Source organism: Coregonus clupeaformis, chromosome 10 (genome assembly GCF_020615455.1).
Source record: "Coregonus clupeaformis isolate EN_2021a chromosome 10, ASM2061545v1, whole genome shotgun sequence".
Classification (NCBI taxonomy): Eukaryota; Metazoa; Chordata; class Actinopteri; order Salmoniformes; family Salmonidae; genus Coregonus; species Coregonus clupeaformis.
The window spans coordinates 61,421,970-61,449,726 of NC_059201.1; the positions used below are offsets into that span (position 1 = coordinate 61,421,970).

The 27,757-nt window shown below is 42.4% G+C and overlaps 2 protein-coding genes across 3 annotated transcripts in view; one reads left to right on the forward strand and one right to left on the reverse strand.

The window, feature by feature from the left end:
• Nucleotides 1-15,778, forward strand: part of LOC121575631 (CMP-N-acetylneuraminate-beta-galactosamide-alpha-2,3-sialyltransferase 2) — a 49,905-nt gene extending 34,127 nt beyond the window's left edge. The window contains exons 2-7 of the mRNA XM_045223130.1: nt 7,038-7,983; nt 10,977-11,170; nt 12,893-13,072; nt 14,325-14,370; nt 14,455-14,574; nt 15,381-15,778. Coding sequence (XP_045079065.1) covers nt 7,480-7,983; nt 10,977-11,170; nt 12,893-13,072; nt 14,325-14,370; nt 14,455-14,574; nt 15,381-15,551 — 1,215 coding nt within the window. The 5' untranslated portion in view covers nt 7,038-7,479 and the 3' untranslated portion in view covers nt 15,552-15,778. The remainder of the gene's footprint in view (nt 1-7,037; nt 7,984-10,976; nt 11,171-12,892; nt 13,073-14,324; nt 14,371-14,454; nt 14,575-15,380) is intronic.
• A 1,165-nt stretch (nt 15,779-16,943) lies between these two features.
• On the reverse strand, nt 16,944-26,517 carry LOC121575630 (class E vacuolar protein-sorting machinery protein HSE1-like). 2 transcript variants are annotated; one of them, XM_041888853.2, is made up of 8 exons: nt 26,240-26,517; nt 24,918-25,019; nt 24,487-24,620; nt 24,071-24,133; nt 23,536-23,597; nt 23,111-23,286; nt 21,303-21,429; nt 16,944-17,431 (listed from the first exon to the last, which is right to left on the reverse strand). In XM_041888853.2, the coding sequence occupies exons 3-8, from the start codon at nt 24,540-24,542 to the stop codon at nt 17,418-17,420; spliced, it is 498 nt and encodes a 165-aa protein (XP_041744787.1). In that variant the 5' UTR covers nt 24,543-24,620; nt 24,918-25,019; nt 26,240-26,517; the 3' UTR covers nt 16,944-17,417. The 2 variants fall into 2 exon arrangements, with proteins under 2 accessions (XP_041744787.1, XP_041744788.1); XM_041888854.2 differs by lacking the exon at nt 26,240-26,517 and having other exon boundaries at nt 24,918-25,121.
• Nucleotides 26,518-27,757: the final 1,240 nt, after the last annotated feature.

Below are 27,757 nucleotides of genomic sequence, written 5' to 3' on the forward strand. Positions count from 1 at the left end.
AACTGACGCCTCACAGGTCCTCAACTGGGAGCTTCATTAAATAGTACCCACAAAACCCCAGTCTCAACGTCAAGAGGCGACTCCGGGATGCTGACCTTCTAGGCAGAGTTGCAAAGAAAAATGCATATCTCAGACTGTACAATAAAAATAAAAGATTAAGATGGGCAGTCTGAGATATGGCTTTTTCTTTGCAACTCTACCTAGAAGGTCAGTATCCCGGAGTCGCCTCCTCACTGTTGACGTTGAGACTGGTGTTTTGTGGGTACTATTTAACGAAGCTGCCAGTTGAGGACCTGTGAGGCGTCAGTTTCTCAAACTAGACACTCTAATGTATTTGTCCTCTTGCTCAGTTGTGCACTGGGGCCTCCCACTCCTCTTTCTATTCTGGTTAGAGCCAGTGTGCGCTGTTCTATGAAGGGAGTAGTACACAGCGTTGTACGAGATCTTCAGTTTCTTGGCAATTTCTCGCATAGAATAGCCTTCATTTCTCAGAACAAGAATAGACTGACATTTCTGGCCATTTTGAGGCTGTAATCGAACCCACAATTGCTGATGCTCCAGATACTCAACTAGTCTCAAGAAGGCCAGTGTTATTGCTTCTTTAATCAGCACAACAGTTTTCAGCTGTGCTAACATAATTGCAAAAGGGTTTTCTAATGATCAATTAGCCTTTTTAAAATGATAAACTTGGATTAGCAAACACAACGTGCCATTGGAACACAGGACTGATGGTTGCCGATAATGGGCCTCTGTATGCCTATGCCTTGATGACAGCTTTGCACACTCTTGGCATTCTCTCAACCAGCTTCATGAGGTAGTCACCTGGAATGCATTTAAATTAACAGGTGTGCATTATTTAAAGTTAATTTGTGGAATTTATTTCCTTCTTAATGCGTTTGAGCTAATCAGTTGTGATGTGACAAGGTAGGGGTGGTATACAGAAGATAGCCCTATTTGGTAAAAGACGAAGTCCATATTATAGCAAGAACAGCTCAAATAAGCAAAGAGAAACTACAGTCCATCATTACTTTAAGACATGAAGGTCAGTCAATTCTGAACATTTCAAGAACTTTGAAAGTTTCTTCAAGTGCAGTCGCAAAAACCATGAAGCGCTATGATGAAACTGGGTCTCATGAGGACTGCCATAGGAATGGAAGACCCGGAGTTACCTTTGCTGCAGAGGATAAGTTCAATAGAGTTACCAGCTTCAGAAATTGCAGCCCAAATAAATGCTTCACAGAGTTCAAGTAACAGACACATCTCAATATCAACTGTTCAGAGGGGACTGTGTGAATCAGGCCTTCATGGTCGAATTGCTGAAAAGAAACCGCTACTAAAGGACACCAATAAGAAGAAGAGACCTGCTTGGGCCAAGAAACACGAGAAATGGACATTAGACCGGTGGAAATTTGTCCTTTGGTCTGGAGTCCAATTTTGAGATTTTTGGTTTCAACCGACGTGTATTTGTGATACGCGGTGTGGGTGAACGGATGATCTCCGCATGTGTAGTTCCCACCATTAAAGCATGGAGGAGGAGGTGTTATGGTGTGGGGGTGCTTTACTGGTGACACTGTCTTTGATTTATTTAGATTTCAAGGCACACTTAACCAGCATGGCTACCACAGTGGGACTGTCATTTGTTTTTCAACAGGCAATGACCCAACACACCTCCAGGCTGTGTAAGGGCTATTGTACCAATAAGGAGAGTGATGGAGTGCTGCATCAGATGACCTGGTCTCCACAATCCCCCGACCTCAACCCAATTGAGATGGTTTGGGATGAGTAGGACGGCAGAGTGAAGGAAAAACAGCCAACAAGTGCTCAGCATATGTGGGAACTCCTTCAAGACTGTTGGAAAAGCATTCCAGGTGAAGCTGGTTGAGAGAATTCCAAGAGTGTGCAAGTCTGTCATCAAGACAAAGGGTGGCTATTTGAAGAATCTCTCATTATAAAATATATTTTGATTTGTTGAACACTTTTTTTAGTTACTACATTATTCCATATGTGTTATTTCATAGTTTTGATGTCTTCACTATTATTCTACAATGTAAATATAAAGAGAAACCCTTGAATGAGTAGGTGTGTCCAAACTTCTGGTTGTGTGTGTGTGTGTGTGTGTGTGTGTGTGTGTGTGTGTGTATATGTGTGTATATATATATATATATATACAGTGGGGGAAAAAAGTATTTAGTCAGCCACCAATTGTGCAAGTTCTCCCACTTAAAAAGATGAGAGAGGCCCGTAATTTTCATCATAGGTACACGTCAACTATGACAGACAAATTGAGAAATTTAATTAATGATTTAATTTTGATCCCCTGCTGATTTTGTAAGTTTGCCCACTGACAAAGACATGATCAGTCTATAATTTTAATGGTACGTTTATTTGAACAGTGAGAGACAGAATAACAACAAAAAATCCAGAAAAACGCATGTTAAAAATGTTATAAATTGATTTGCATTTTAATGAGGGAAATAAGTATTTGACCCCCTCTCAATCAGAAAGATTTCTGGCTCCCAGGTGTCTTTTATACAGGTAACGAGCTGAGATTAGGAGCACACTCTTAAAGGGAGTGCTCCTAATCTCAGTTTGTTACCTGTATAAAAGACACCTGTCCACAGAAGCAATCAATCAGATTCCAAACTCTCCACCATGGCCAAGACCAAAGAGTTCTCCTAGGATGTCAGGGACAAGATTGTAGACCTACACAAGGCTGGAATGGGCTACAAGACCATTGCCAAGCAGCTTGGTGAGAAGGTGACAGCAGTTGGTGCAATTATTCGCAAATGGAAGAAACACAAAATAACTGTCAATCTCCCTCGGCCTGGGGCTCCATGCAAGATCTCACCTCGTGGAGTTGCAATGATCATGAGAACAGTGAGGAATCAACCCAGAACTACACGGGAGGATCTTGTCAATGATCTCAAGGCAGCTGGGACCATAGTCACCAAGAAAACAATTGGTAACACACTACGCCGTGAAACACTGAAATGCTGCAGCGCCCGCAAGGTCCCCCTGCTCAAGAAAGCACATATACATGCCCGTCTGAAGTTTGCCAATGAACATCTGAATGATTCAGAGGAGAACTGGGTGAAAGTGTTGTGGTCAGATGAGACCAAAATCGAGCTCTTTGGCATCAACTCAACTCGCAGTGTTTGGAGGAGGAGGAATGCTGCCTATGACCCCAAGAACACCATCCCCACCGTCAAACATGGAGGTGGAAACATGATGCTTTGGGGGTGTTTTTCTGCTAAGGGGACAGGACAACTTCACCGCATCAAAGGGATGATGGACGGGGCCATGTACCGTCAAATCTTGGGTGAGAACCTCCTTCCCTCAGCCTTGGCATTGAAAATGGGTCGTGGATGGGTATTCCAGCATGACAATGACCCAAAACACACGGCCAAGGCAACAAAGGAGTGGCTCAAGAAGAGCACATTAAGGTCCTGGCGTGGCCTAGCCAGTCTCCAGACCTTAATCCCATAGAAAATATTGGTTGCCAAACGTCAGGCTCGAAACCTTAATGACTTGGAGAAGATCTGCAAAGAGGAGTGGGACAAAATCCCTCCTGAGATGTGTGCAAACCTGGTGGCCAACTACAAGAAACATCTGACCTCTGTGATTGCTAACAAGGGTTTTGCCACCAAGTACTAAGTCATGTTTTGCAGAGGGGTCAAATACTTATTTCCCAATTTATAACATTTTTGACATGCGTTTTTCTGGATTTTTTTGTTGTTATGCTGTCTCTCACTGTTCAAATAAACCTACCATTAAAATTATAGACTGATCATGTTTTTGTCAGTGGGCAAACGTACAAAATCAGCAGGGGATCAAATACTAACCATATATTTTTCAACTGTGCTGTGATGTTTCACAAAAGTTCTAACCTTTCTATTCTCATTGTTTTTACAGATTCTAATTTGAAAATAAACATTTTTGCTAAAAGTATTATTATATTATTGATCGATTCACTATGACTTTTCAGATCACCCAGTAGTGCTATCTGCAGGGTTAGCTCCAGGTAAATATTGCAATTCTTCAGCCATTCCTGGACCTGTGACCAAAAACAAGCAACATATGGACAGTACCAAAACAAATGATCTAATGATTCTGTCTCTTCACAGCAAAATCTGCAAAGCTGGGATGGTTCTATCCCCCATATAAATAACATTCTATTGGTTGCAAGAATTTTGTATAATAATTTAAATTGAAAAATTCTAAGTTTTGAATCCGGCGTCGTTTTGCGTATCAGTTCATAAACCATGTGCCATGGAATCGGTACGTCAAAAAAAATCTATATGGCACGGCTTTCAATATTTTGGTCCTTAAATGAAACTGGTATACTTTATTTATCACAATTTTCTTTAACCAGTTATGGTCTTTAATGCAGGGCCGACAGACAAGTTCCTTAATTTTTCCCCCTTCCACTTTCCTCTTCCAATTTTTCGGTAATGCTGCAGTTACAGTGGGGAAAAAAAGTATTTAGTCAGCCACCAATTGTGCAAGTTCTCCCACTTAAAAAGATGAGAGAGGCCTGTCATTTTCATCATAGGTACACGTCAACTATGACAGACAAAATGAGAAAAAAAAATCCAGAAAATCACATTGTAGGATTTTTTATGAATTTATTTGCAAATTATGGTGGAAAATAAGTATTTGGTCAATAACAAAAGTTTCTCAATACTTTGTTATATACCCTTTGTTGGCAATGACACAGGTCAAACGTTTTCTGTAAGTCTTCACAAGGTTTTCACACACTGTTGCTGGTATTTTGGCCCATTCCTCCATGCAGATCTCCTCTAGAGCAGTGATGTTTTGGGGCTGTCGCTGGGCAACACGGACTTTCAACTCCCTCCAAAGATTTTCTATGGGGTTGAGATCTGGAGACTGGCTAGGCCACTCCAGGACCTTGAAATGCTTCTACGAAGCCACTCCTTCGTTGCCCGGGCGGTGTGTTTGGGATCATTGTGATGCTGAAAGACCCAGCCACGTTTCATCTTCAATGCCCTTGCTGATGGAAGGAGGTTTTCACTCAAAATCTCACGATACATGGCCCCATTCATTCTTTCCTTTACACGGATCAGTCGTCCTGGTCCCTTTGCAGAAAAACAGCTCCAAAGCATGGTGTTTCCACCCCCATGCTTCACAGTAGGTATGGTGTTCTTTGGATGCAACTCAGCATTCTTTGTCCTCCAAACATGACGAGTTGAGGTTTTACCAAAAAGTTATATTTTGGTTTCATCTGACCATATGACATTCTCCCAATCCTCTTCTGGATCATCCAAATGCACTTCAGACGGGCCTGGACATGTACTGGCTTAAGCAGGGGGGACACTTCTCGCACTGCAGGATTTGAGTCCCTGGCGGCGTAGTGTGTTACTGATGGTAGGCTTTGTTACTTTGGTCCCAGCTCTCTGCAGGTCATGCACTAGGTCCCCCCGTGTGTTTCTGGGATTTTTGCTCACCGTTCTTGTGATCATTTTGACCCCACGGGGTGAGATCTTGCGTGGAGCCCCGGATTGAGGGAGATTATCAGTGGTCTTGTATGTCTTCCATTTCCTAATAATTGCTCCCACAGTTGATTTCTTCAAACCAAGCTGCTTACCTATTGCAGATTCAGTCTTCCCAGCCTGGTGCAAGTCTACAATTTTGTTTCTGGTGTCCTTTGACAGCTCTTTGGTCTTGGCCATTGTGGAGTTTGGAGTGTGACTGTTTGAGGTTGTGGACAGGTGTCTTTTATACTGATAACAAGTTCAAACAGGTGCCATTAATACAGGTAACGAGTGGAGGACAGAGGAGCCTCTTAAAGAAGAAGTTACAGGTCTGTGAGAGCCAGAAATCTTGCTTGTTTGTAGGTGACCAAATACTTATTTTCCACCATAATTTGCAAATAAATTCATAAAAAATCCTACAATGGGATTTTCTGGATTTTTTTTTCTCAATTTGTCTGTCATAGTTGACGTGTACCTATGATGAAAATTACAGGCCTCTCTCATCTTTTTAAGTGGGAGAACTTGCACAATTGGTGGCTGACTAAATACTTTTTTTCCCCACTGTAGTTGGTTGTAATTTTGGGTAGAGCAGACATTTCCATATGTTTTTGTTAGCTGCATGTGCGACAACTACAGCAGTCCTACCTATGATATAATTAACCCAGATTATACTATTTTTTGTATTATTATTTAAAAAATACTGTTTTTGATCAATTATTATATTTGAGTTTAACTACAATATTTGTTGTATTATTTGTTCTGTTGTTTCTGGTGGATGAAATTGAAATTGCAACTAACTTTGTTTTAGAAATAGTGATATTTTAGAGATTTCCTTTTCAAATAACTGAAAGTGAGAGGTTGTAATCTGAATAAAGGGAAAATGGCCATTCTTGAAAATAGGGTGAGACATTCTTACTAATTTGCTAGAGAACCCGTTCGGATTTAAGTATAACTTTTGTATGACTGAAAACTTTAGTGTGAGGTCTAATGCTTCAATATGTAATAATTTCTGCCCTCTGAATTCATATTTATTATATAAATAGGCCCTTTTAATTTTGTCTGGCTTGCCGTTCCAAATAAAATTGAATATTCTTTTCTCATAATATTTTAAACGAAATGTTCACTATGTGTAGGCAAGACCATAAGCAAATAGGTAAACTGGGATATTACTAAAGAGTTAATCAGGGTGATTTTTCCACAAATTGACAGGTATTTACCTTCCCATGGTAGCAAGATCTTATCTATTTTTTTAAACTTTCTATTGAAATTTATTGGAGTGAGATCATTTATTTATTTCGGTATATGTATACCCGGTGTATATTAAGTGCAAGTATATACCAGATGGCCATCCACACAGTATGAGTTTGATGTTTTCAAGATTATGGATGGGGAGTTTATCAAAAGCTGCGGTTGACTGTTCAATATGTGGCTCTTGGAGTAATTGATTTCTCTCCCCGTCTCATTTCTTACCTAAGCATCTTGGTTAGACTTTTTTTCCCAGAATCGTTGCCCTGATGCTGATATCTGTGTGTGTTTGTCTTCTAGGAGCAGGAAGCTGTGCAGCGCATGCAGACCAGAGCTCTGGAGAGAAACATGAGGAGGTTGAACCAATGAGAGGCCTTTTTTGGTCTGGGCAGGACTTTTGGTAACCGAAGGCTCTATTTTTAACCTTCCTCTTTTTAATTTCCTCGCTGATCACCTTGAGCAGAGCAAGGCAGTGTCTCTTCATAAGCGGCAGACAAAAGTATTTGTTCAAGTCATTTCTTCAAACTCACTCTCCTCTTCCTGTGGCAGACCAGCATGGCCAAATAGGTACATAAGGCCAGGGTCACAATCCAGCTAACGCACTCTTTCCTTTATAAACTCTGGTATCAACTATTTATTCTGCATGTTTGTGTTACATGTATAGTGATTTTAAGAAGTGTACCTTCCCTCTTCTGGCTGGAACAGCAGGGAGATAACCACTTCCTGATGTTATATTTGCTGAATGTGCCTGGTTCTTACCCTCGACTCCAGAATCACTGATAAAGTATATTCACGGAGCAGTGGTGCCAAGACATCAACACTGGACTGCCTAATCTGCAGGTGCCTATACGTCTGTTGTCCTATCACTGGACTGCCTTTTACCCAGGGCACTGGCCCAAACTGTCCAGTCATGCTCTTCAAAAGGAAGTTGTGCCTGTTTGCTCTGTTTGGTGGGATTCTCTTTGTCATGATCGCCACCCATACCATTCAGAAGAACAACATCCTGTCTATGACTTTGATGGAGACCCATGCCACCTCCATGACTGTGCAAGGGCCCGCTGTTAACCGAACATGGGCTCTACCGAGTGCCGCGGTGCCCAGCCCGGACAGGATATGTGGGTGTCCGTCCTGCATAGCGGACATGGAGGTCTCGGAGTGGTTCGCTCAGCACTATGAACCCCAGCAGCAGCCCTTTCTCACAGACGGAGACAACAACATGGACCCCCTGGCACTGCAGTGGTGGCTGGTAAGACGTTTACTATTGATGAGATGGGCCAAATAGTGTGGCTATATACTGTATGTGGCCAAAAACTGTCAGCTTATTGTTAAAGGTGTGGTATTATACAGCAAAGATTCTACGACAAATGAAGAAGAAGAAAAAATAATAAGGAATCTGTCACTTTCCCAAATATGTCTGTCTGTACATTAATATTAGTACATCAGTACAATGTAATACATTTTATTACTATTTATGGGTCACTCGGTCGTTGCCATTGTTATCAACGTTCTACAGACGCCGCAGCCATATTGATGCAAGAACGTAGAACAGGGGCTAATGACTTTAAACCAGGGCTAATGACTTTCGTCTAAATTACATTATAGGGGCTTAGGAATACGATGGCATTGCTAAAGTATGCGCATATTTAGTAGGAAACAACTTTACCAGCATCATCATGTTGTCAAATTTACTTTAGACAGATGGCAATGTTGTCATTAGCTAGCAAAGTTAATCAAAAATATGTTAGCTAGCTAAAATCTGGAGTTCTCCCCTCAATCTTAGGTAGCTAGCTAACGTTATACTGCAACTAAAGTCAATCTGGCGATGTCAAAATGATGACAAAAGGTTTTCCTACTAATTATTTGCCTTCTTTAGAAATGTCATTGTGTTTTCAAGCCACAGTAATGCACTTTAGACCTAATCTTCATCAGCGCCCAATGAGGATGCATTGAGTAGAAAGGTCAGTTTGGCATCAGTCCTAAAACGAACGTTCTAAACAAAATTGTGACGCAACGTGCAATCCATGAATACAGTGCCACGAAAAAGCATTTGCCTCTTTTCTGATTTTCTCTATTTTCTCTATTTTTGACACTGAATGTTCAACCAAAACCTAATATTAGATAAAGGGAACCCGAGTGAACAAATAAAACAATACTTATTTCATTTATTTAATAAACAAAGTTATGCAACACCCAAGGCCCCTGTGTGAAAATGTAATTACACTCAACTGGTTGTACCACCTTTAGCTGCAATGACTGCAACCAAACGCTTCCTGTAGTTGTTGATCAGTCTCGCACATCTCTGTGGATGAAATTGGTGGTGGTAGTGTGATGGTTTGGAGATGCCTTGCTGCCTCAGGACCTGGACGACTTGCCATCATTGAAGGAACCATGAATTCTGCTCCGTATCAAATAATTTTACAGGAGAATGTCAGGCAATCAGTCCATGAGCTGAAGCGCAGCTGGGTCATGCAGCAAGACAATGATCCAAAACACACAAGCAAGTCTACATCAGAATGTCTTAAAAGCAACACATCTTAAGTTTTGGAATGGACTAGTCAAAGTCCAGATCTAAACTTGATTGAGATGTTGTGGCAGGATCTGAAACGAGCTGTTCATGCTCGAAAACCCACAAATGTCGCTGAGTTAAAGCAGTTCTGCATGGAACAGTGGGCTAAATGTCTTCCACAGCGATGTGAGCGACTGATCAACAACTACAGGAAGCGTTTGGTTACAGTCATTACAGCTAAAGGTGGTACAACCAGTTATTGAGTGTGAGGGGGCTATAGAGACCCACAAAACCTAGCGGTCAAACAGGGAAATGGTTCCAATCATTTTTCCACCATTCAACTGTTTCGGACAAGGTGACTTTTATCAATATATTCGGCTCTAATAAGCATCAGACTACAAATCCCTGCAAGCTGCTGCACGTCATCTTTGCTAACAGGTATTGTGTCCATTTAAAACTTGCACAAGACAGTTCACAGAATTGTGAATTTAAAGAAATGTAGCCAATTTATTCATTACAAAATGCAGCTAACATTAGATAGTTAATCCAGAGATTCTTCCCTTTGCCTCGATTCGGCAGTCTCGTCCAGATCATCATGGCATTGGTAGTTCTTTATGATAGCCACATTAGCAGCTAATTAGCATTTCATTTTTTTTTTTTTTGGGGGGTAAATATAGATTTAAACGGCTATCAAAACATCACGCCAGGGTAAGCCTACACGAAACACAGCCCTTATTTTAAGTGTTTCTAAAATCCCCTAAGTGAAAAATGAATGGTGGAAAAAATTGATTTCCTTGTTTGACTGCTAGGTTTTATGGGTATTATGACACATACTGTGGTAGTAGATCTGATTACATTCAGTGTAAAAAAATAAAATATGCAAAAATAGAGAATCTGAAAGGGGGCATACTGTTTTATTGCAATGTACGTCCTGTTCACCACCATTCAATAATCAGTCATTTGAAAAGAAATCAAGGCATATGGCCAGCTAAAATTAAGGATTTGCTGACATGCATGTGAAATGTGTGTATTCCTAGATATACTATTCCTAGGAGGGACTTAGTAGTCCTACTCTTGTCTCTCAAGCATGCTGCAAATATCAACGTTTGAAGTCCAATTTTTATTCCGTGGCAAACGGAGTACATCTGGAAAAGACAGCCTCTGTGGTGCACAGCGAAAACTAAATGTTCTCTTTTTATTACCATTCTGTGGCCAAATGTCATTAAAACCTACTGCGGTGGATTCCATGCACTGTAATCGTCAGGGTGACTACTTTCCATAAGAAACTCCCTGAAGGGACTGAACAAAGAAAGGAGAACTCGGCCTCCTTAAGCCATTCTCCAGTCTGAGCATGTTTGAATACGTTTGATTTAAAGATAATTTGAGGCATTCAAGGTTTCGAAAGCAACACTAAGATAAACTTGGCATTGTGATGGCTTCCGTGGCACTGGAAATCAGTAGTCAGGACATACACACACTGTGTTTCCATCGTCGGTCTGCTAAGAATGCCCTACCAAAACACAGTGAAAGGGGACATTTAACTCATGGCCTCCAATGTAACACGAGGCTCCCTCTGGAGGCTGGTGATTCCCTGAGTACCGAAATATTAAAGGCCCCTTGTATATATTGCTCAGTTTTTTGTTTGTTGGGAGCCAAAGGTGAGCGCAGGCATTAGTCCTGTGAGATATCATTGTCACTCCACATCTAAAGTGAATTTTAAACATCCCCATCAGGCTTTGCAGCGGTCCACCGATGAGCGGACGATATATGAGGTGATCCAGAAGATGTTCCAGGTCATCGCTCCCCCTGCCATGGATGTCCAACCCAAACAAGCTCAGTGCAGGAAGTGTGCAGTAGTGGGGAACTCAGGAAACCTGCTGGGCTCTCAATACGGCTCCTTGATAGACTCTCATAACAGTGTCATAAGGTATGACCCAACTAGTGTTTTCACGATACCAGAATTTTGACTTCTATGCCGATACCAGGTTTAGTATCACGATACTAGATACCATCACAATACTCGATACCACGGCAAAAAAATGAAGGCATATTAGCCAAAGTCACAGAATGGCTCTTGAGCCAGACAGATAAACTCTGCTACTGCTCTGTTCAAACGTTGGACATGTTTTGAGTTCAATATCATTACATTCAAAAAGATGTACGTCAACATTTTTCAGAGACAGCCATGTATGTATGCATTAATTAATCATTTATTCAATCATACAATTAATTTGACTTTGTTTTTACCAATCTAACTACATAACAACATAATGGTAATCATTTATTTGAATGGTAAATCTCTTGATAAACTGGGTAAATCAAGATGTAGCCTAGGCCTACTCACAATACAGGGGAATGCATATTCAATAGGAGTGTGCATGCATTGAGTTATTGAGCTTATTTTGGCTGATTTCATGGGGGTACAGATGACAAGCAATCTGTTTCCATTCCATTTGGGACTTAATTTATTGTACTGATCAACAACATTTGCATAGAAGTAGCTTATTTTGTAAAAGTGTGTGCTGTCTCTTTAACCAGTAAAGACATCATTCATGAGGCAATAGGGGGGCTGCCCATCAGAGCCCTACACAGTTTCAGTTGGCTGAGGCAATAGATACTATTTTGGAGAGACGTTAGAGACCGATTTAAGTGAATGAATAAAGTTTTGGTAGCAACCAGCTTTGAAATCAACATTTTGCGTTATGGTTTGCACACAAAGTATTAGGGTAGTGAATTGATGTTACAGTAGCTTCAGCTGTAAGCTAGCAAGAAAAGTTGGCCTACAAAGTTACCAGTATCTTGCATTGTAAAGTGTTCAAGCCTTTATGGACATTGTTTTGCAAACAGTAGTTAACAGTTTTAACATGCCGTGTCGCATTATTGAAGTGTGTTAACTTCTGTTCAGTATGAGTGGGAAGCTAACATGATACAGCCCAGACTCCCATTGCAGGCTAAGTGAAGCAGGCTAGGTGTGCATGCGGTATAAGGGGGACATCTGCTGTGCTGTAGACAGACTTGATCCGTGAGATATATTTGACAGAGGTACCTAAAGTAACACAAATTCTAGTACCAAACTGTTTTTCATGTTCTAGTATCGAAAAAGCACAGACGTTTCGGGAAATACTGTGCAACACTAGACCCAACACAGACAACACAACCAATCAAACAGTCAAAACAACCATTAAATGGCCTTATCTACTTCTATGTAAATACATAGTCCAAACAAGTATGATTATCACATCATGGCCATTACCACTGTAAAATGGCCTTAACACCAACATAGTCTAAAAAGCGAGAGGAGGCATTACACAACCCCATCACTGCTATGATCCAAACAACCCACAACCATTCACCTTGGCAGGATTAGGCAATGCTGAGCCTGAGGAACCAGTGACCAGACTTCAGTTCCAGACACTCATCAAACCACCTGACCCAATTACCGTATCCCCTGAAACTAGTGAGGCATGCCAAATGAGCTCAATTAAGACTATACTTAGTTAACTATTGGTTAAATCAGGTGGTTGACTGACTGTCTGGAATGAATGCACACATACACTGGAGCCCAGTAGCTGCAGGGTTACCATGTTAAATCTAATTCGGTGTCTGACCTGCCTGTGTACTGAAACAATGTATTCTCTTTGCTGTAAAGGATGAATAAAGCCACCACAGCAGGGTTTGAGGCCGACGTGGGCAACAGAACGACGCACCACTTCATGTACCCGGAGAGTGCAGTGGACATCGCCCCTGGGGTCCACCTCGTCCTGCTGCCCTTTAAACTCCGCGATCTACAGTGGGTGGCCAGCGCCCTTTCGACGGGAGAGATCAAAACGTAGGTCCACTCTTCACCAATCCCAAGCTTTTCACTGTCACTCCCCAACATACAGTACAACTACTGACCACAACCACACAATACGGACCATAATTACTGACCACAAACACACCACTACTGACCACACATCTACTGACCATAACTAACGACCACAACAACACAACTACAGACCTGTCAAAGCACTCAGCTGACTAATGCATGGTATGGGTCTGACTGACTACAATAGATGGTGTAATTCATTGTTGACCTGTTTTTGATGTGACTGTTGTCTTTGTCTATACATTTACATTTAGCAGATGATCTTATCCAGAGCAGCTTACAGTTAGTGCATTCATCTTAAGATAGTTAGGTGGGACAACCACATATCACAGTCATATTAAGTAAATTTTTCCTCAATAAGGTAGCTATCAGCAAAGTCAGCTAGTAAGAGGGGAAAGAGTCAAGTGCGAGTGTTGTGGGGGATTAATCGCTGTGGGATTATTTAAGATACTCTTTGAAGAGGTAGGGTTTCGGATGTTTTTGGAAGATGGGCAGGGACTCTGCTATTCTAGCTTCAGGGTGAAGCTGGTTCAACCATTGGGGTACCAAGACGGAGAAGAGCTTGGACTGGGTGCTGCCCTCCCATAGGGGTGGGAGGGCCAAGAGACCAGAGGTGGCAGAACGGAGTACTCATTTTACATTTACATTTTACGTCATTTAGCAGACGCTCTTATCCAGAGCGACTTACAGTTAGTGAGTGCATACAGTATTGTTACTTTTATTTTTTATTATTATATATATTTTTTCATACCCCCCCGTGGGAATCGAACCCACAACCCTGGCGTTGCAAACGCCATGCTCTACCAAATGAGCTACATCCCCTGCCGGCCATTCCCTCCCCTACCCTAGACGACACTGGACCAATTGTGCGCCGCCCCATGGGTCTCCCGGTCGTGGCCGGCTACGACAGAGCCTGGATTCGAACCAGGATCTCTAGTGGCACAGCTAGCACTGCGATGCAGTGCCTTAGACCACTGCGCCACTCGGGAGACGGGTTGGGGTGTAGGGTTTAAGCAGAGCCTGAATGTAGGGAGGGGCAGTTCTTGCTGCTCCGTAGCATGGTCTTTTATTCTATATTTAGAATGTTCCTGTTTTTATCGTGACAATGTTTTGCCTCTTGGCTGTCATAATAAATGAGAACTGGTTCTAAACTGACCCACCTGGTTTAATAAAGGTAAAATAAAATAGTTGTTTTCCCTGCATGTTTCTTCAGGACATACATGAGGGTGAAAGGTCGAGTACAGGCTGACAAGGACAAGGTGAGGCTTATCACGGTGGACGAAACTATTGAATTAATGTTGATGCGTTTTGTGAGTTAAAGCTAATCACCCTCTCGTTTGTAGGTTATAGTGGTGAATCCAGCATTCTTTAAGTACACCCACGACCGGTGGACAGAGCGCCATGGCAGATACCCATCCACGGGCATGCTGGCCGTTATATTTGCCCTTCACATCTGCGATGAGGTGAGTATCCTTTGACATCAATAGGGTTTTTCCATAGCAGCATCAGTGTGTCGCCAGTGATTATGTTAATGTAAGCTCTAATGTAATTTTGGGGAACTGTGTTTCCATAACTGGGGCTGACACTGAGGACTTGTGAAGAGCAGAATCAACAACCTCTGCATAATCAACACAGTTGCTTTGTGAGATGGTGTTAACCATGGAAGGTGATTAGCTCCTCTGGTCTAAAAAAATATATCCCAATGCCCCAGGGCAGTGATTGGGGACATTGCCCTGTGTAAGGTGCCGTCTTTCGGATGGGACGTTAAATGGCTGTCCTGACTCTCTGTGGTCATTAAAAATCCCATGGCACTTATCATAAGAGTAGGGGTGTTAACCCAGGTGTCCTGGCTAAATTCCCAATCTGGCCCTCATACCATCATGGTCACCTAATCATCCCCAGCTTCCAATTGGCTCATTCATCCCCCCTCCTCTCCCCTGTAACTATTCCCCAGGCCGTTGCTGTAAATGAGAATGTGTTCTCAGTCAACTTACCTGGTAAAATAATGGTAAAATAAATAAATAAAATGTTATGTAAATGCAAGCTGAAAAGTATATTTGGCCTCTCCTAGGCCCCAAGTCAGAACAGGTACACTGAGGCCATAGCCCAGTGAATCACTGGAGCCCGGGCCATGGAGGTGGAAACGGTCTGATTTTTTGGGGGTAAATCCTCATTGGAAATTGACGTATCTTTAGTATCAGAAGCCTGGCTGAAAGTAAACAGAATGCTAATAACACTAGTAATGCTTAACATTGCCGTCCTTCTCCAGGTGTCTGTGTTTGGCTATGGAGCTGACCAACAGGGGAACTGGCACCACTACTGGGAGGACAACAAGTACGCCGGCGCGTTTAGGAAAACTGGGGTGCACAATGCCGATTTTGAGACAGAGGTTATCCAAAAGCTGGACACGGAGGGCAAAATTAAACTGCACAAGAGATGAGTATGAGCAGGGGCGGTGTGTACAGGACGAAGCCATTAGTATTGGGTGTTGTGGTCAGAGACCGTCAAAGAGGGACATAAAACCTGTGATGCGCCCTGGTCTCTGAAACTAGCACTGTGAGATAGACATACAACCAAAACCACAAGCTGAAGAACTTGAATCATGTCATTTGAGCATGCACTGCATGTCAACAGCATAATAAATGGCTTTTCAGCCTTTTAAACAGGGATGGAAAACCTCCACACGTTTTAGACAGATCATGACAAGAAATGAACATAGAAAGTACGTGTCGGCATGCTGCACCAAACTAGCCTTATACTGAAGAACCCTTCAAGAACCTGAGAGCCTTTGACTGAAGGGGTAAACCACATAATCCACATTAAGGACAGAAGCCCTGTGTTGCAAGGGTATAAAAACCACATCTGCATGTATTTTACTTCTTTGTGAGGATGGAAAACGGCACGATTTGAGTCAAATTAATTCAAGCATTTCTACTGCAATGGAACTATAAGGATTGGTTTAATGTCTCTGTAGAGACAGTTTTGAGCTGCCATAGTAGTCAATTAAACCATATTAATTTATAGCTTTCACACACAATTATGTTACCCGTTATTATGTTGCGCTAAACTTGATCTAATAACGTGTTTTAGACTATGGACATTTCACGTTGTTCCCAAGGATACAATATTGAGCTATGTAAGGAGGGAACACAGGATGTGGTCATAAATAGTCTGCTTAATGTTGCACCATGATACCACATTCTTGTTTGAGGGTGTGCGGGGCGGGCTAGCCAGACGTCTTCGATTCATTTCTAAATCTAATTAATGCTTTAATAAGAGAGATTCCAGTGATGTGCCTTCTGAGCCAGTTTAACTGAGTTTTGCTAACTTTTTTTATATGGATGTATGAACCTTTCGCTAGTGTCAATCAAAGACTGAGTCCCACTGTTATTAGAGAGTTTGATCTATGACCACTGATAGACAGTTATGTGACCCGATGAGTAAAAACAAACACCTTCAATTAAAACCAGAAACAATCAATACAGAGTTTATGCAACTTTAATATCATCATTAACTAAACAGTTAATGTTTGTTCAGAGCCGGCTCCTATTTTAAATAAAATCTCAAAACCATTTAGGATTATTAAAATACAAGTAAATTGGTACCCAATACAATACTTTTAATAAAACATCAGAAACCATACATTTGTATTTATGGTTTATTGGGCTCCCGAGTGGAGCAGCGGTCTAAGGCACTGCATCTCAGTGCTTGAGGCGTCACTACAGACCCCCTGGTTCGATTCCAGGCTGTATCACAACCGGCCGTGATTGGGAGTCCCATAGGGTGGCGCACAATTGGCCCAGCATCGTCCGGGTTTGGCCGGTGTAGGCCGTCATTGTAAATAAGAATTTGTTCTTAACTGACTTGCCTAGTTAAATAAAGGTAAAATAAAAAAATAAAAATGTATGAGTACGTGTGTGTGATTGACTATGATCAAGCTTTGGTGTCTTTAAAAAATTAATAAATAAAAGCATAATGAACAATCACCACACCGCCTCCCTTTTTAATTCTGAAACGGATTGAATCCTGGCCTAAGTTATTATAACATGTGAAATGCTTGTGTACGTAAATACAGTGACCCCTTTGACTGGCAGTGTAATTTGATGCAATATCTTTGGGCAAAACTTGACTTGTTACAAAGGCTGTTCCAGGCAACAGTATGTGCAACAACCACAGACATTGTTCTTAATGCAAAACATTAAGCAGGTTGCCTTACAGAACATGTCCCTCCTCTTTTGGCTTGTGTCAGTAAGACAACACATGGACGAAAGATGAAGGGAACAGGCCTTTCTTGTTTGGCTGGCCCTCAACGTATCCATGCTGTGGGGACAAAATAACAAAATATCGATGGGTTACACAAAAAAGCTACCATAGACCCATCCACACCCACTTTGTATGTTGTTTGTTAGTTCAGTTGGCCTGTTTTTGTGACTGCAATTACCTCTCCAGGGAGATTCCATTGGAAAACCAGATGGCCAATTGAGAATCCAGAGGAGGAGGAAGTGGTTTCTGCTATAACCCCCCTATGTTGGGTTTCTGGCGTAGTTATATCACATTATATCTTGTACAAAAGGGAATCTTTAGGTTGGACTAGGCACGCAATACTTGTCTGTCCATCTTTCTTTTCATTGTTTTCTTTCCTAAGTAACTTTCTCACTCACCCTTTCACTGTGCTCATACTCTTCTGCCTCTCTCTTTCTCTTTACATGTGGCTCTCACTCACTCTTGCTGGCAGGACTCTGTCTCTCCCTGCTGCTCTACATGTATTTCTTGGCCAGGGCCAGCCGAGGGATATTATCGACGGTAAAAACCTACATCTGGAAAGCATTATCAAGGCCTAGTTGGGAATCTTGTGGACGACTCATTGATGCAGATATGGAGACTGAATGAAACAAGGGCCTCGATTTAATCTGATCGAGCGTTAACCAGCATTGGCCATCATCCGCATAGCAGATGTTTTGGCGGTGTTAGAGGTGTAACTGCGGTATGAGCTGACATATCGGTGAGCGGCTGCTCTTGTGTGTCACAAACCACTCCCTTATTATAATATCCCTATAGCATTAGTTCAAAGCGGCGCTAGAAAGTGTAGGCTCTATCGATGTTCGAAATAATGACTCTCACAAGTCAAACCATTGATGTTAGGCTAATGCATGTTTTTATGTTGGGGCTCTATTCAATCTGTAGCGCTGAAGACCTGCTTTATAGCGCGATTGACAATAAAAGGCAATGTTCCCACGGTTGACGAGATTGCATTCACGGTAAATGCTGCATATGTCGGCTCAATCGGAAATGACCTTTTACATTTTAACGCGGATCTTCTGCGATACTTCAGCGATACGGATTGAATCCAACCCATAATTTGGATGGGGGATTTATGGCTTATCAGCAGGTCTCTAAAGTGTGCCGAAATGTTTCTGTGCAACCAAGAGTTTTATTCCGGGAGCACTATGCTACTAGGAAAAAAAAATCTCCCAGATAATAATTGTTGAAATGTTAAGGCTTCGCTGTAGCGTTGTTTCCGAGTGCCCTAGAGAAAAAAAGTGAGTGCAGATTCGATAGTCATGGTTGCACCATTACTACAGCGAAAACTTGCTTTTAGCCCAACCAGTTCTGACCCGTATTATTACCAATGCAACATTCTTATCTTCCTATAGTGGATCGCTGGGGCGCTCCTAACTGTTTTGAGTTGAGAGCACCAGTGCTACCAATTACATTGTTTTATTTCGAGCCCTCCCTATCTGTCTAATTCGAGTGTTTGAACTTCTAACGCGGCTGCATTTATTTCTAACGTGGCTGCATGGGATTTGTCGGACTATAGTCGGGTGTGGGTTAGTTGCATCCAGTGGTAGTGTCCGCGATAAGGTAATGCAATGAGCCGGTTGTGGATTTGACAGCTCTAACACAGTTTCACCTCGGACACCGGCAAAACAACCGCTATGCAGATGTCGATCTGATTAGGGGCTCGACTCAATCTGTAGCGCTGAAGACCCATATTACCGGCGCAAATTATTTATCTTCCTATAGTGAATCAACGGGACTGCATTTTACATTCATAAACCATGTCTGTATCGCAGAAGTAAAGCGTTATAGCGCAATATACATTTAAAGGCAATGTTCCTGCATTAGCAGAGACCGCATTCACGGTAAACGCTGCATTTGTCGGCTCAATCAGAAATTACCTTTAAATTTAAATTGCGCTATTATGCTGAACTTCCGCGATCCGGATTTAATGGAGCACTGAATCTAGCCCAAGGTCTGGTCCGAACCAATTCCAGCTGTCCCGCTGTCCAGACTGCTGCATGAACCATTCGCCTTGTTTCGCAAACTGACAAGTTTCTGTTTTGGATGGCCATCTCCTAATTCAATCAAATGATTCGGTCAATTATTACGCAGATACTCAAGCTAACAGGAAGGGGGAACTTGTGATTTTGAACTGTCGCAAATCACAAGGAGGATGTGGGCCATCACATTTACTGTAAATCACATCAGCTGTAGACCATTTGGCTTTTGACAGAGAGACAGAAGAGAATATGATACTGGATGTAACAACAGTAAGTCTTTAAGGTCCCAGTGTTTTGATACAGCTGTGACAGAGCGTGTCGTTTTAGAAACAACATTGACCCCCCTGGCGCTGTAATGGGGCATGTTGACTAGTTAACCCTGGGATTAGTTAACCGCACGGCAAGCGGTACCAGAGTGCCAAGTCTGGGACCAAAAGGCACCTGAACAGCTTCTACCCCCAAGCCATAAGACTGCTGAACAGTTAATCAAAGGGCTGCCCGGAAAATCCAGAACAACGCATGTCAAAAATGTTATAAATTGATTTGCATTTTAATGAGGGAAATAAGTATTTTATGCACTGTAGTGCTAGCTATGCTTTCAGTACTAGATTCATTCTCTGATCCTCTGATTCGGTGGACGTCATTTCATGCTGCAAGAGCTCTGATAGGTTGGAGGACGTCCTCCGGAAGTCGTCATAATTAGACAAGTCTATGGAAGGGGGTGAGAACCATGAGCCTCCTCGGGTTTGTATTGAAGTCAATGTACCCAGAGGAGGACGGAAACTAGCTGTCCTCCGGCTACACCATGGTGCTACCCCAGAGAGTGCTGTTGAGGCTACTGTAGACCTTCATTGCAAAACAGTGTGTTTTACTCAGTTATTTGGTGACGTGAATATATTTAGTATAGTTTTATCTAAAAAGGATAACTTTTTTAAATGTTTCACTAATTCACTGAGTAGGATGGTCCTCCCCTTCCTCCTCTGAGGAGCCTCCACTGGCTCACACACACTCACACAGATTCACTTTCACACTTCACATATGCTGCTGCTACTCTGTTTGTTCTATATCCTGATTGTCTAGTCACATTATGTGGGTAGGGGTAAAAGTATTACCTCAATTACCTCGTACCCCTGCACATTTACTTGGTACTGGTACTCCTTGTATATAGCCTTGTTATTGTTTTTATTGTGTTACTATTTCCTTTAGCAAATATTTGTCTAACTTTCTAACTCTGCACTGTTGGGAATGGGCTCGTAAGTTTGCATTTCACTGTAAAGTCTACACCTGTTGTATTCGCCACATGTGGCCAATACATTATTATTTGATTATTTAAACAACAGAAACAGAAGAGCAGACCCAATCCTGTGGCTATACACAGAATGTATGAGAGAATGGGAGTAAGTCCCTTCATAAACATTTATCACTAATAGTTTACCCCTCCAATGGTAAAGGTCAGTGCCAATTGCAAGCAGCTGAGTTAATTGTAGCACCTTTTGTTCACTATTAAATCAATTTAGCCGTTGCCCAAAGACTTTGAAACCTACACAGTGAAGAAGGCACACCACCGAAATGGATTTGTGGAGTGTAATCTGATGCTAGATCTGTGTCTTAGGACAACTTCTACCTGTAACTGAGATATACATATATATACTGAGATATACATATATATATATCCAGGCTCTGTCGTAGCCGGCCGCGACCGGGAGACCCATGGGGCGGCGCGCACAATTGGCCCAGCGTCGTCCAGGGTAGGGGAGGGATTTGGCCGGCAGGGGATGTAGCTCAGTTGGTAGAGCATGGCGTTTGCAACGCCAGGGTTGTGGGTTCGATAAAATAATGTATGCACTAACTGTAAGTCGCTCTGGATAAGAGCGTCTGCTAAATGACGTAAATGTAAAAATGTAATATACCTTCCCACCAATCAGCATCGTCCTCCTCCAGCACAACCATTATCTCGCCCTCGTTGAAGGTGAGCTCATCATGGTGGTCAGCCACACAGTCGTAGATGGCTTGGACCCGCCTCACTTTTGGCTTGGGCTGGAGAGAGAAACACCACAGCACTATTGAGTGAAAAACATTGCACCAGTAAGGAAAGAAAAACATTACATCATCCCTAAAGGTGACCAAGCCAAACCAGTGCTTAACCAAAATAACATATTTGCTCTGAGGGGGAAAACCCCATATCATTGAAGAAAAATAGGTGTATGCCCAACAGTAATGAGCCAGGGAAAATGTCAAAATACATATTTTGCTGTCAATCAGAGTAACTAAAGATCTCAAACTGAGGATAAGGCGAACTAATCCTGCTGTGGTGACTAAGACTTGGAGTTGCCAACTATTTGCCGCCTCTAAAATGAGCCTTTTTATCCCAGCAGATGGAGCTATTGCCAATTTGAAGTATCCAAGGGTAGCCTGTCCAAAAAAAACAGGCCTTTGGATGTAAAAACAACTACACTATATATACAAAAGTATGTGGACACCCCTTCAAATTAGTGGATTCGGCTATTTCAGCCACACCCGTTGCTGACAGGTGTATAAAATTGAGCACACCGCCATGCAATCTCCATAGACAAACATTGGCAGTAGAATGGCCTTACTGAAGAGCTCAGTAACTTTCAACGTGGCACCGTCAATAGGATGCCACCTTTCCAACAAGTCAGTTCGTCACATTTCTGCCCTGCTAGAGCTGTAGTAGCAACAAATAAACATAAACATCATCTGTCCTCGGTTGCAACACTCACTACTGAGTTCCGAACTGCCTGTGGAAGCAACATCAGCAGAATAACTGTTCGTCGGGAGCTTCATGAAATGGGTTTCCATGGCCGAGCAGCCGCACACAAGCCTAAGATCACCATGCGCAATGCCAAGCGTCAGCTGGAGTGGTGTAAAGCTCACCGCCATTGGACTCTGGAGCAGTGGAAACGCGTTCTCTGGAGTGATGAATCACGCATCACCATCTGGCAGTCCGACGGACAAATCTGGGTTTGGCGGACGCCAGGAGAACGCTACCTGCCTCAATGCATTGTGCCAACTGTAAAGTTTGGTGAAGGAGGAATAATGGTCTGGGTCTGTTTTTCATGGTTATTTCCAGTGAAGGGAAATCTTAAACTACAGCATACAATGACATTCTAGACAATTCTGTGCTTGCAACTTTGTATCAACAGTTTGGGGAAGGCCCTTTCCTGTTTCAGCATGACAATGCCCCCGTGCACAAAGCGAGGTCCATACAGGATGGTTTGTCGAGATCGGTGTGGAAGAACTTGACTGGCACAGAGCCCTGACCTCAACCCCATCAAACACCTTTGGGATGAATTGGAACGCTGACTGCGAGCCAGGCCTAATCACCCAACATCAGTGCCTGACCTCACTAATGCTCTTGTTGCTGAATGGAAGCAAGTCCCCGCAGCAATGTTCCAACATCTAGTGGAAAGCCTTCCCAGAAGAGTGGAGGCTGTTATAGCAGCGAAGGGGGGACCAATTCCATATTAATGCCCATGATTTTGGAATGAGATGTTCCAAAATGGACTTCTGGTCATGTAGTGTATATACAGTAATACTAAAACTGAAATATAGCCTGCTATGCCTTGGCCTCTACTAAATTGAACTACCAAACATATCGAACAATAGATTATGAAAATACACTACTTTGAGGGGAAGAATTACTGTGAACAGAAAATAGGTATATTCTGAGGAAATGTGCCCCCCTGCCAACTCTCACCAGCGCTCTCCTGGGCAGAGGGTGCGGGGGGTTGCCATAGTGGGAAGAGGCCCTATTGGACTCCAGGATGAAGGTGTGAGGAGATGTGGGGAAGTTTAGGGGAGGGTGTCTGCTGCTGGGCTGATGCATCTGATAGACAAAGTGGGACGAGTTGCTTGCTCCATCTGCGCGGAATCCTGGGGGACACAAAGGGGGGAGAAAGCAATAAAGGCAAAACAAAAAACAAAACAAAAAAAGCTATAAAGTCTGTGAAGTAAATGTGGTTGAATTCTACAGTATCTAGACAGCATACTATGGAGGAGGATCATTTGTGGTTTTACTTCAAGAAGGTGTTTTTCCACTTCAAGAAAGAGGTGTGCTTTCACGTGTGATACAATTGTGAGTAAAATAGATTACATCTGTAAAACATAGACAGCATAGTTTACCTCTCTCTGGCAGTTCAGATAGGGAGTTGAGGGCAGTGACAGAGTATTTTGGAGACCCTGAGCTGAAATAGACGGTGCAAGACAATGGGCTAGATTCAATCCGGACCGTGGAAGATCCGCATTATAGCGCAATTGAAATGTAAAGGTAATTTCTGATTGAGCTGACATATGCAGCGTTTACGGTGAATGCAGTCTCTGCGAACATGGGAACATTGCCTTTAAATTTCAATTGCTCTATAGCGCAGAACTTTTGAATCGATCCGGATTGAATCTAGGCCAATATAGAGTTGGCACAGTATTATGACAGAATACATTGATTTATCTGGTGATAGTACTACATATCAGATCTAGTGATTGAAACATCATTGCCGGGTCATGTATTGTAATACCCATAATTCATATAATATTAATTGGAAACTCCCTTCAAAACCAATTTCAGGTAGTTGATCCTTTAACCAAACGAGGTCAGTCTTACTAAGTATACCGAAATAAATTTGTCATAGAAGAAATACCTAAATGAAGTTGGCATACTCACACACACTTCTGAAAGATGACTCTGGACCACCATAGACTCTTGAATTTGATGGTACCCCATAATCTACACAGACGATTAACAGGTCACAGTCAACACTAAGTCAGAGACCACCGTTCGGTCCCCACAGATCCCTGCCCCAGAGATACAAAACAAACTGAGGTCAATGGACATGTTGCTGCCTAAAACAAAATATGTCAAGACTATTTCCAGTGAGTGCAGGCTTTTTACCAATTATCATGTGCAAATAAACTGCTTCTATCATTCAGAAGTGGGCATACTGTTTACACAAGATGGAAGCTGCTACTATGATGTGACATATCTGCATGGCTCTGTTGGGAGGAATGGTGGCTTTAGGGCATCTAAAGGGTGGGCTCTGAGTCCAGGCTGCATGTGTGAGAGCTGGGAATGGCGTATACCTCCCGCTTGTGATCGCGGACCAGGGCCAGCCTGCGACCAACACTGAAGAGTCCATCTCCTCATCGGTCCAGGGTGGGAGGAGCTGGTACAGACTGAAGGGCCAAGAGGATTGGTCCTTCTTCACTGGGCCCGTCTAAAGAGAGTCACAAACAAACACACTCTCTATACTCAGCAGTCATAGAAAACGGTCATAATAGACTGTTACAAACAATCTATTGCTGATCAACAAACACCTCCAAATCAGGATCGCAGCAGACAACATAGAGTTGTGAATGACTGGGTTGTGTTGATTAGTAGGGCATGCAACAGATTATTAATTTTTTTAAGTGTTTCTTATTGGACAAGTCCAAATAGTTCCTCCCTGTTTAATCTGTTTTCTTCCATTTGGAGCCTAATGAACACGAGCGAGATGTAGCATAATGCTGCTGACCTTGTTGTCCAGGTCGTCGTCACTCTCTTATAGATCATACTGATGCAGCCACCACTCGTACTCCACGTGCATGTTGAACTGGTTACTCTGGGACTGGTTGATCTGGTACACAACATCCGACAGGAGAATTTCAGTACGTCAATCATCATATAGAAACACAGCCACTGCATACTATATATCAAATTGGTGATAGCATGAACTGGGACTGAAACCTTCACCGCTTCTGCACTGAGCACTATTCATTTTTTGTATACGCTATGGAAATCTATTTATCAATACAAAGTTAAATCTGCTTAGTTTGGTGTCCACAGACTCAGGAGCAAAAAAAATATATTGACAAGGAGGTGCTGCCGGCTATGAATGACAAGTGAATTGGTTTAGTTAATTACTTTAAGTGCCCAGTCCTAGAACAGTGTAGCTGTGAGAGAATGAAAGCCAGCTGTAGTCAAGTTTTCCTATTGGTCAACAAAAGTATCTTATTTTCGAATTGGAGGGCTGCACCTTCGTCATCTTCTTCCGAGCGCAATCAACAATGGCAGATTTCTTAGGCAAGCATCCAGCCCCACTGGTTGCAGATACAGGTGCCAAAAAATGAGAAGTTTAGCCAAGAGACTAAATGAAGGCTCGGGGAAAAACCAGAGTAAATATAGGTAACAATTTGAATCGCTGGAGAGAAGTTATGTCCCTAAAAGGGCTGAAGTCTGATGCAGAGATGGCCTGTTTTCTACTTGACAGGTAACGTTAACAAGACGTTGCGCCAGCAGTAGCTAGCTGAATGGAGAATGGAGAACCCAGGTTAGCTTTATGTTATCTAAATTATATGGCTGTCTTGATAAATAACTAAGGTGTACATGGTATTTACAATCTAAAACCAGTCAGGATACTAACATAAGTATGTGTGTTTGAGAGTCATGATCATTTAGAACCTACTTACACCCATGGGGCGGCGCACAATTGGCCCAGTGTCGTCCAGGGTAGGGGAGGGAATGGCCGGCAGGGATGTAGCTCAGTTGGTAGAGCAAGGCGTTTGCAACGCCAGGGTTGTGGGTTCGATTCCCACTGGGGGCCAGTATGAAAATATATATATATATATATATATATATATATATATATATATTAATAATAATGTATGCACTAACTGTAAGTCGCTCTGGATAAGAGCGTCTGCTAAATGACTAAAATGTAAAATTTTGCATTGCTGTTTTTAATTTTTGGGGGCTAGCTAACGTTTCATGTGCATTTCTCTGTTTGAGAGTGATAGAACTGTAATGGTGCTCGGCTGTAACGTTAGCAGCTGTAATGGTGCTCGGCAGTATAGTTACCTCGCCTTTCTGAGACTTCCAAGTAACTAACGTTATTACAGAACATTAATGGTAGTTAACGCACTTTTGTACATCGCGCTGTTCCGTACATTTGACCCCAAAAACGTAATACTTCCAGGTCAACTGTAATATGAATACCATTGTAAAGCACAATTTCTCCCCCTTCCAACAGTCCATGATGAGACCTTCATGCTGCCCGTCTCTGCTAGATTGAAGAAAGCAATGGAGCTCCGCAGGGTCTTTTTAAAAATGGCGGGTAGGGAAGCGAAAGCTACTGCGTCATAGTGAAAGGGGGAGATATGTCGTGTGAGGAATCTGCTTTTTTCACCCGATTTGTCCAACTTATCACCTCTAAAATGTAAATAAAACACTATAGAGTTTTATAGAATGTCTCATTACATACCTATTTTAAGGTTTGTGCCGAATTTGAATAGGGTTTTTAGGGCGGCGCTAAATTTAAAATTAAACTGTGGTTTTTGAGAGTCATGAGGGCTCGCAGTGATTAGGGGAAAAATTAACAATTTATTGAATTAACTATTGATGAACTCTCAAGTAATTAACTTAACCCTCACCATTGATCATTTCTTGTTTTTAATCTGCGAGAGAAGCGCTACACCTGGTGGAAAGAGGCTGTACTGCACAGATTACATTTGCTCAAGCATTCTTACATGTGGGTAGAGTTAAAGTGACTATGCATAAATAATTAACAGAGTAGCAGCAGCGTCAAAAGATGGGGTGGGGGTGCAAATAGTCTGGGTAGCCATGATTAGCTGTTCAGGAGTCTTATGGCTTGGGGGTAGAAGCTGTTGAGAAGCCTTTTGGACCTAGACTTGGCGCCCCGGTACCGCTTGCCGTGCGGTAGCAGAGAGAACAGTCTATGACTAGGGTGGCTGGAGTCTTTGACAATTTTGAGGGCCTTCCTCTGACACCGCCTGGTATAGAGGTCCTGGATGGCAGGAAGCTTGGCCCCAGTGATGTACTGGGCCGTACGCACTACCCTCTGTAGTGCGTATGGACCCGCCAGGCTACTGTGCAGAGTATTGCACCTACACTACATTGGAAAATGATTCCAGAGACGACATCTCCGTAGTGAACATTGACAAGAGGGAGACCCAGAGAAACTCTGTCATCATGGAGAAGGTGTTCATTAGGACCATGGATCAGCTGATTACGGAGATCCCGCTAAAATAAATCTGTACAGATGCACATGTTCAGATTTCTGCTCTGAGTAAGTTTGGTTATGACCATGCACATCTAAAATGTTTATTTTGCAAGATTGAATCGTTTTAGAAATACACAGTACCAGTCAAAAGTTTAGACACACCCACTCATTCAAGGGTTTTTCTTTATTTTTACTATTTCCTACATTGTAGAATAATAGTGAAGATATCAAAACTATTAAATAACACATATGGAATCATGTAGTAACCAAAAAAGTGTCAAACAAATAAAATTATATTTTGTATTTGAAATTCTTCAAATAGCCACCCTTTGCCTTGATGACAGCTTTGCACACTC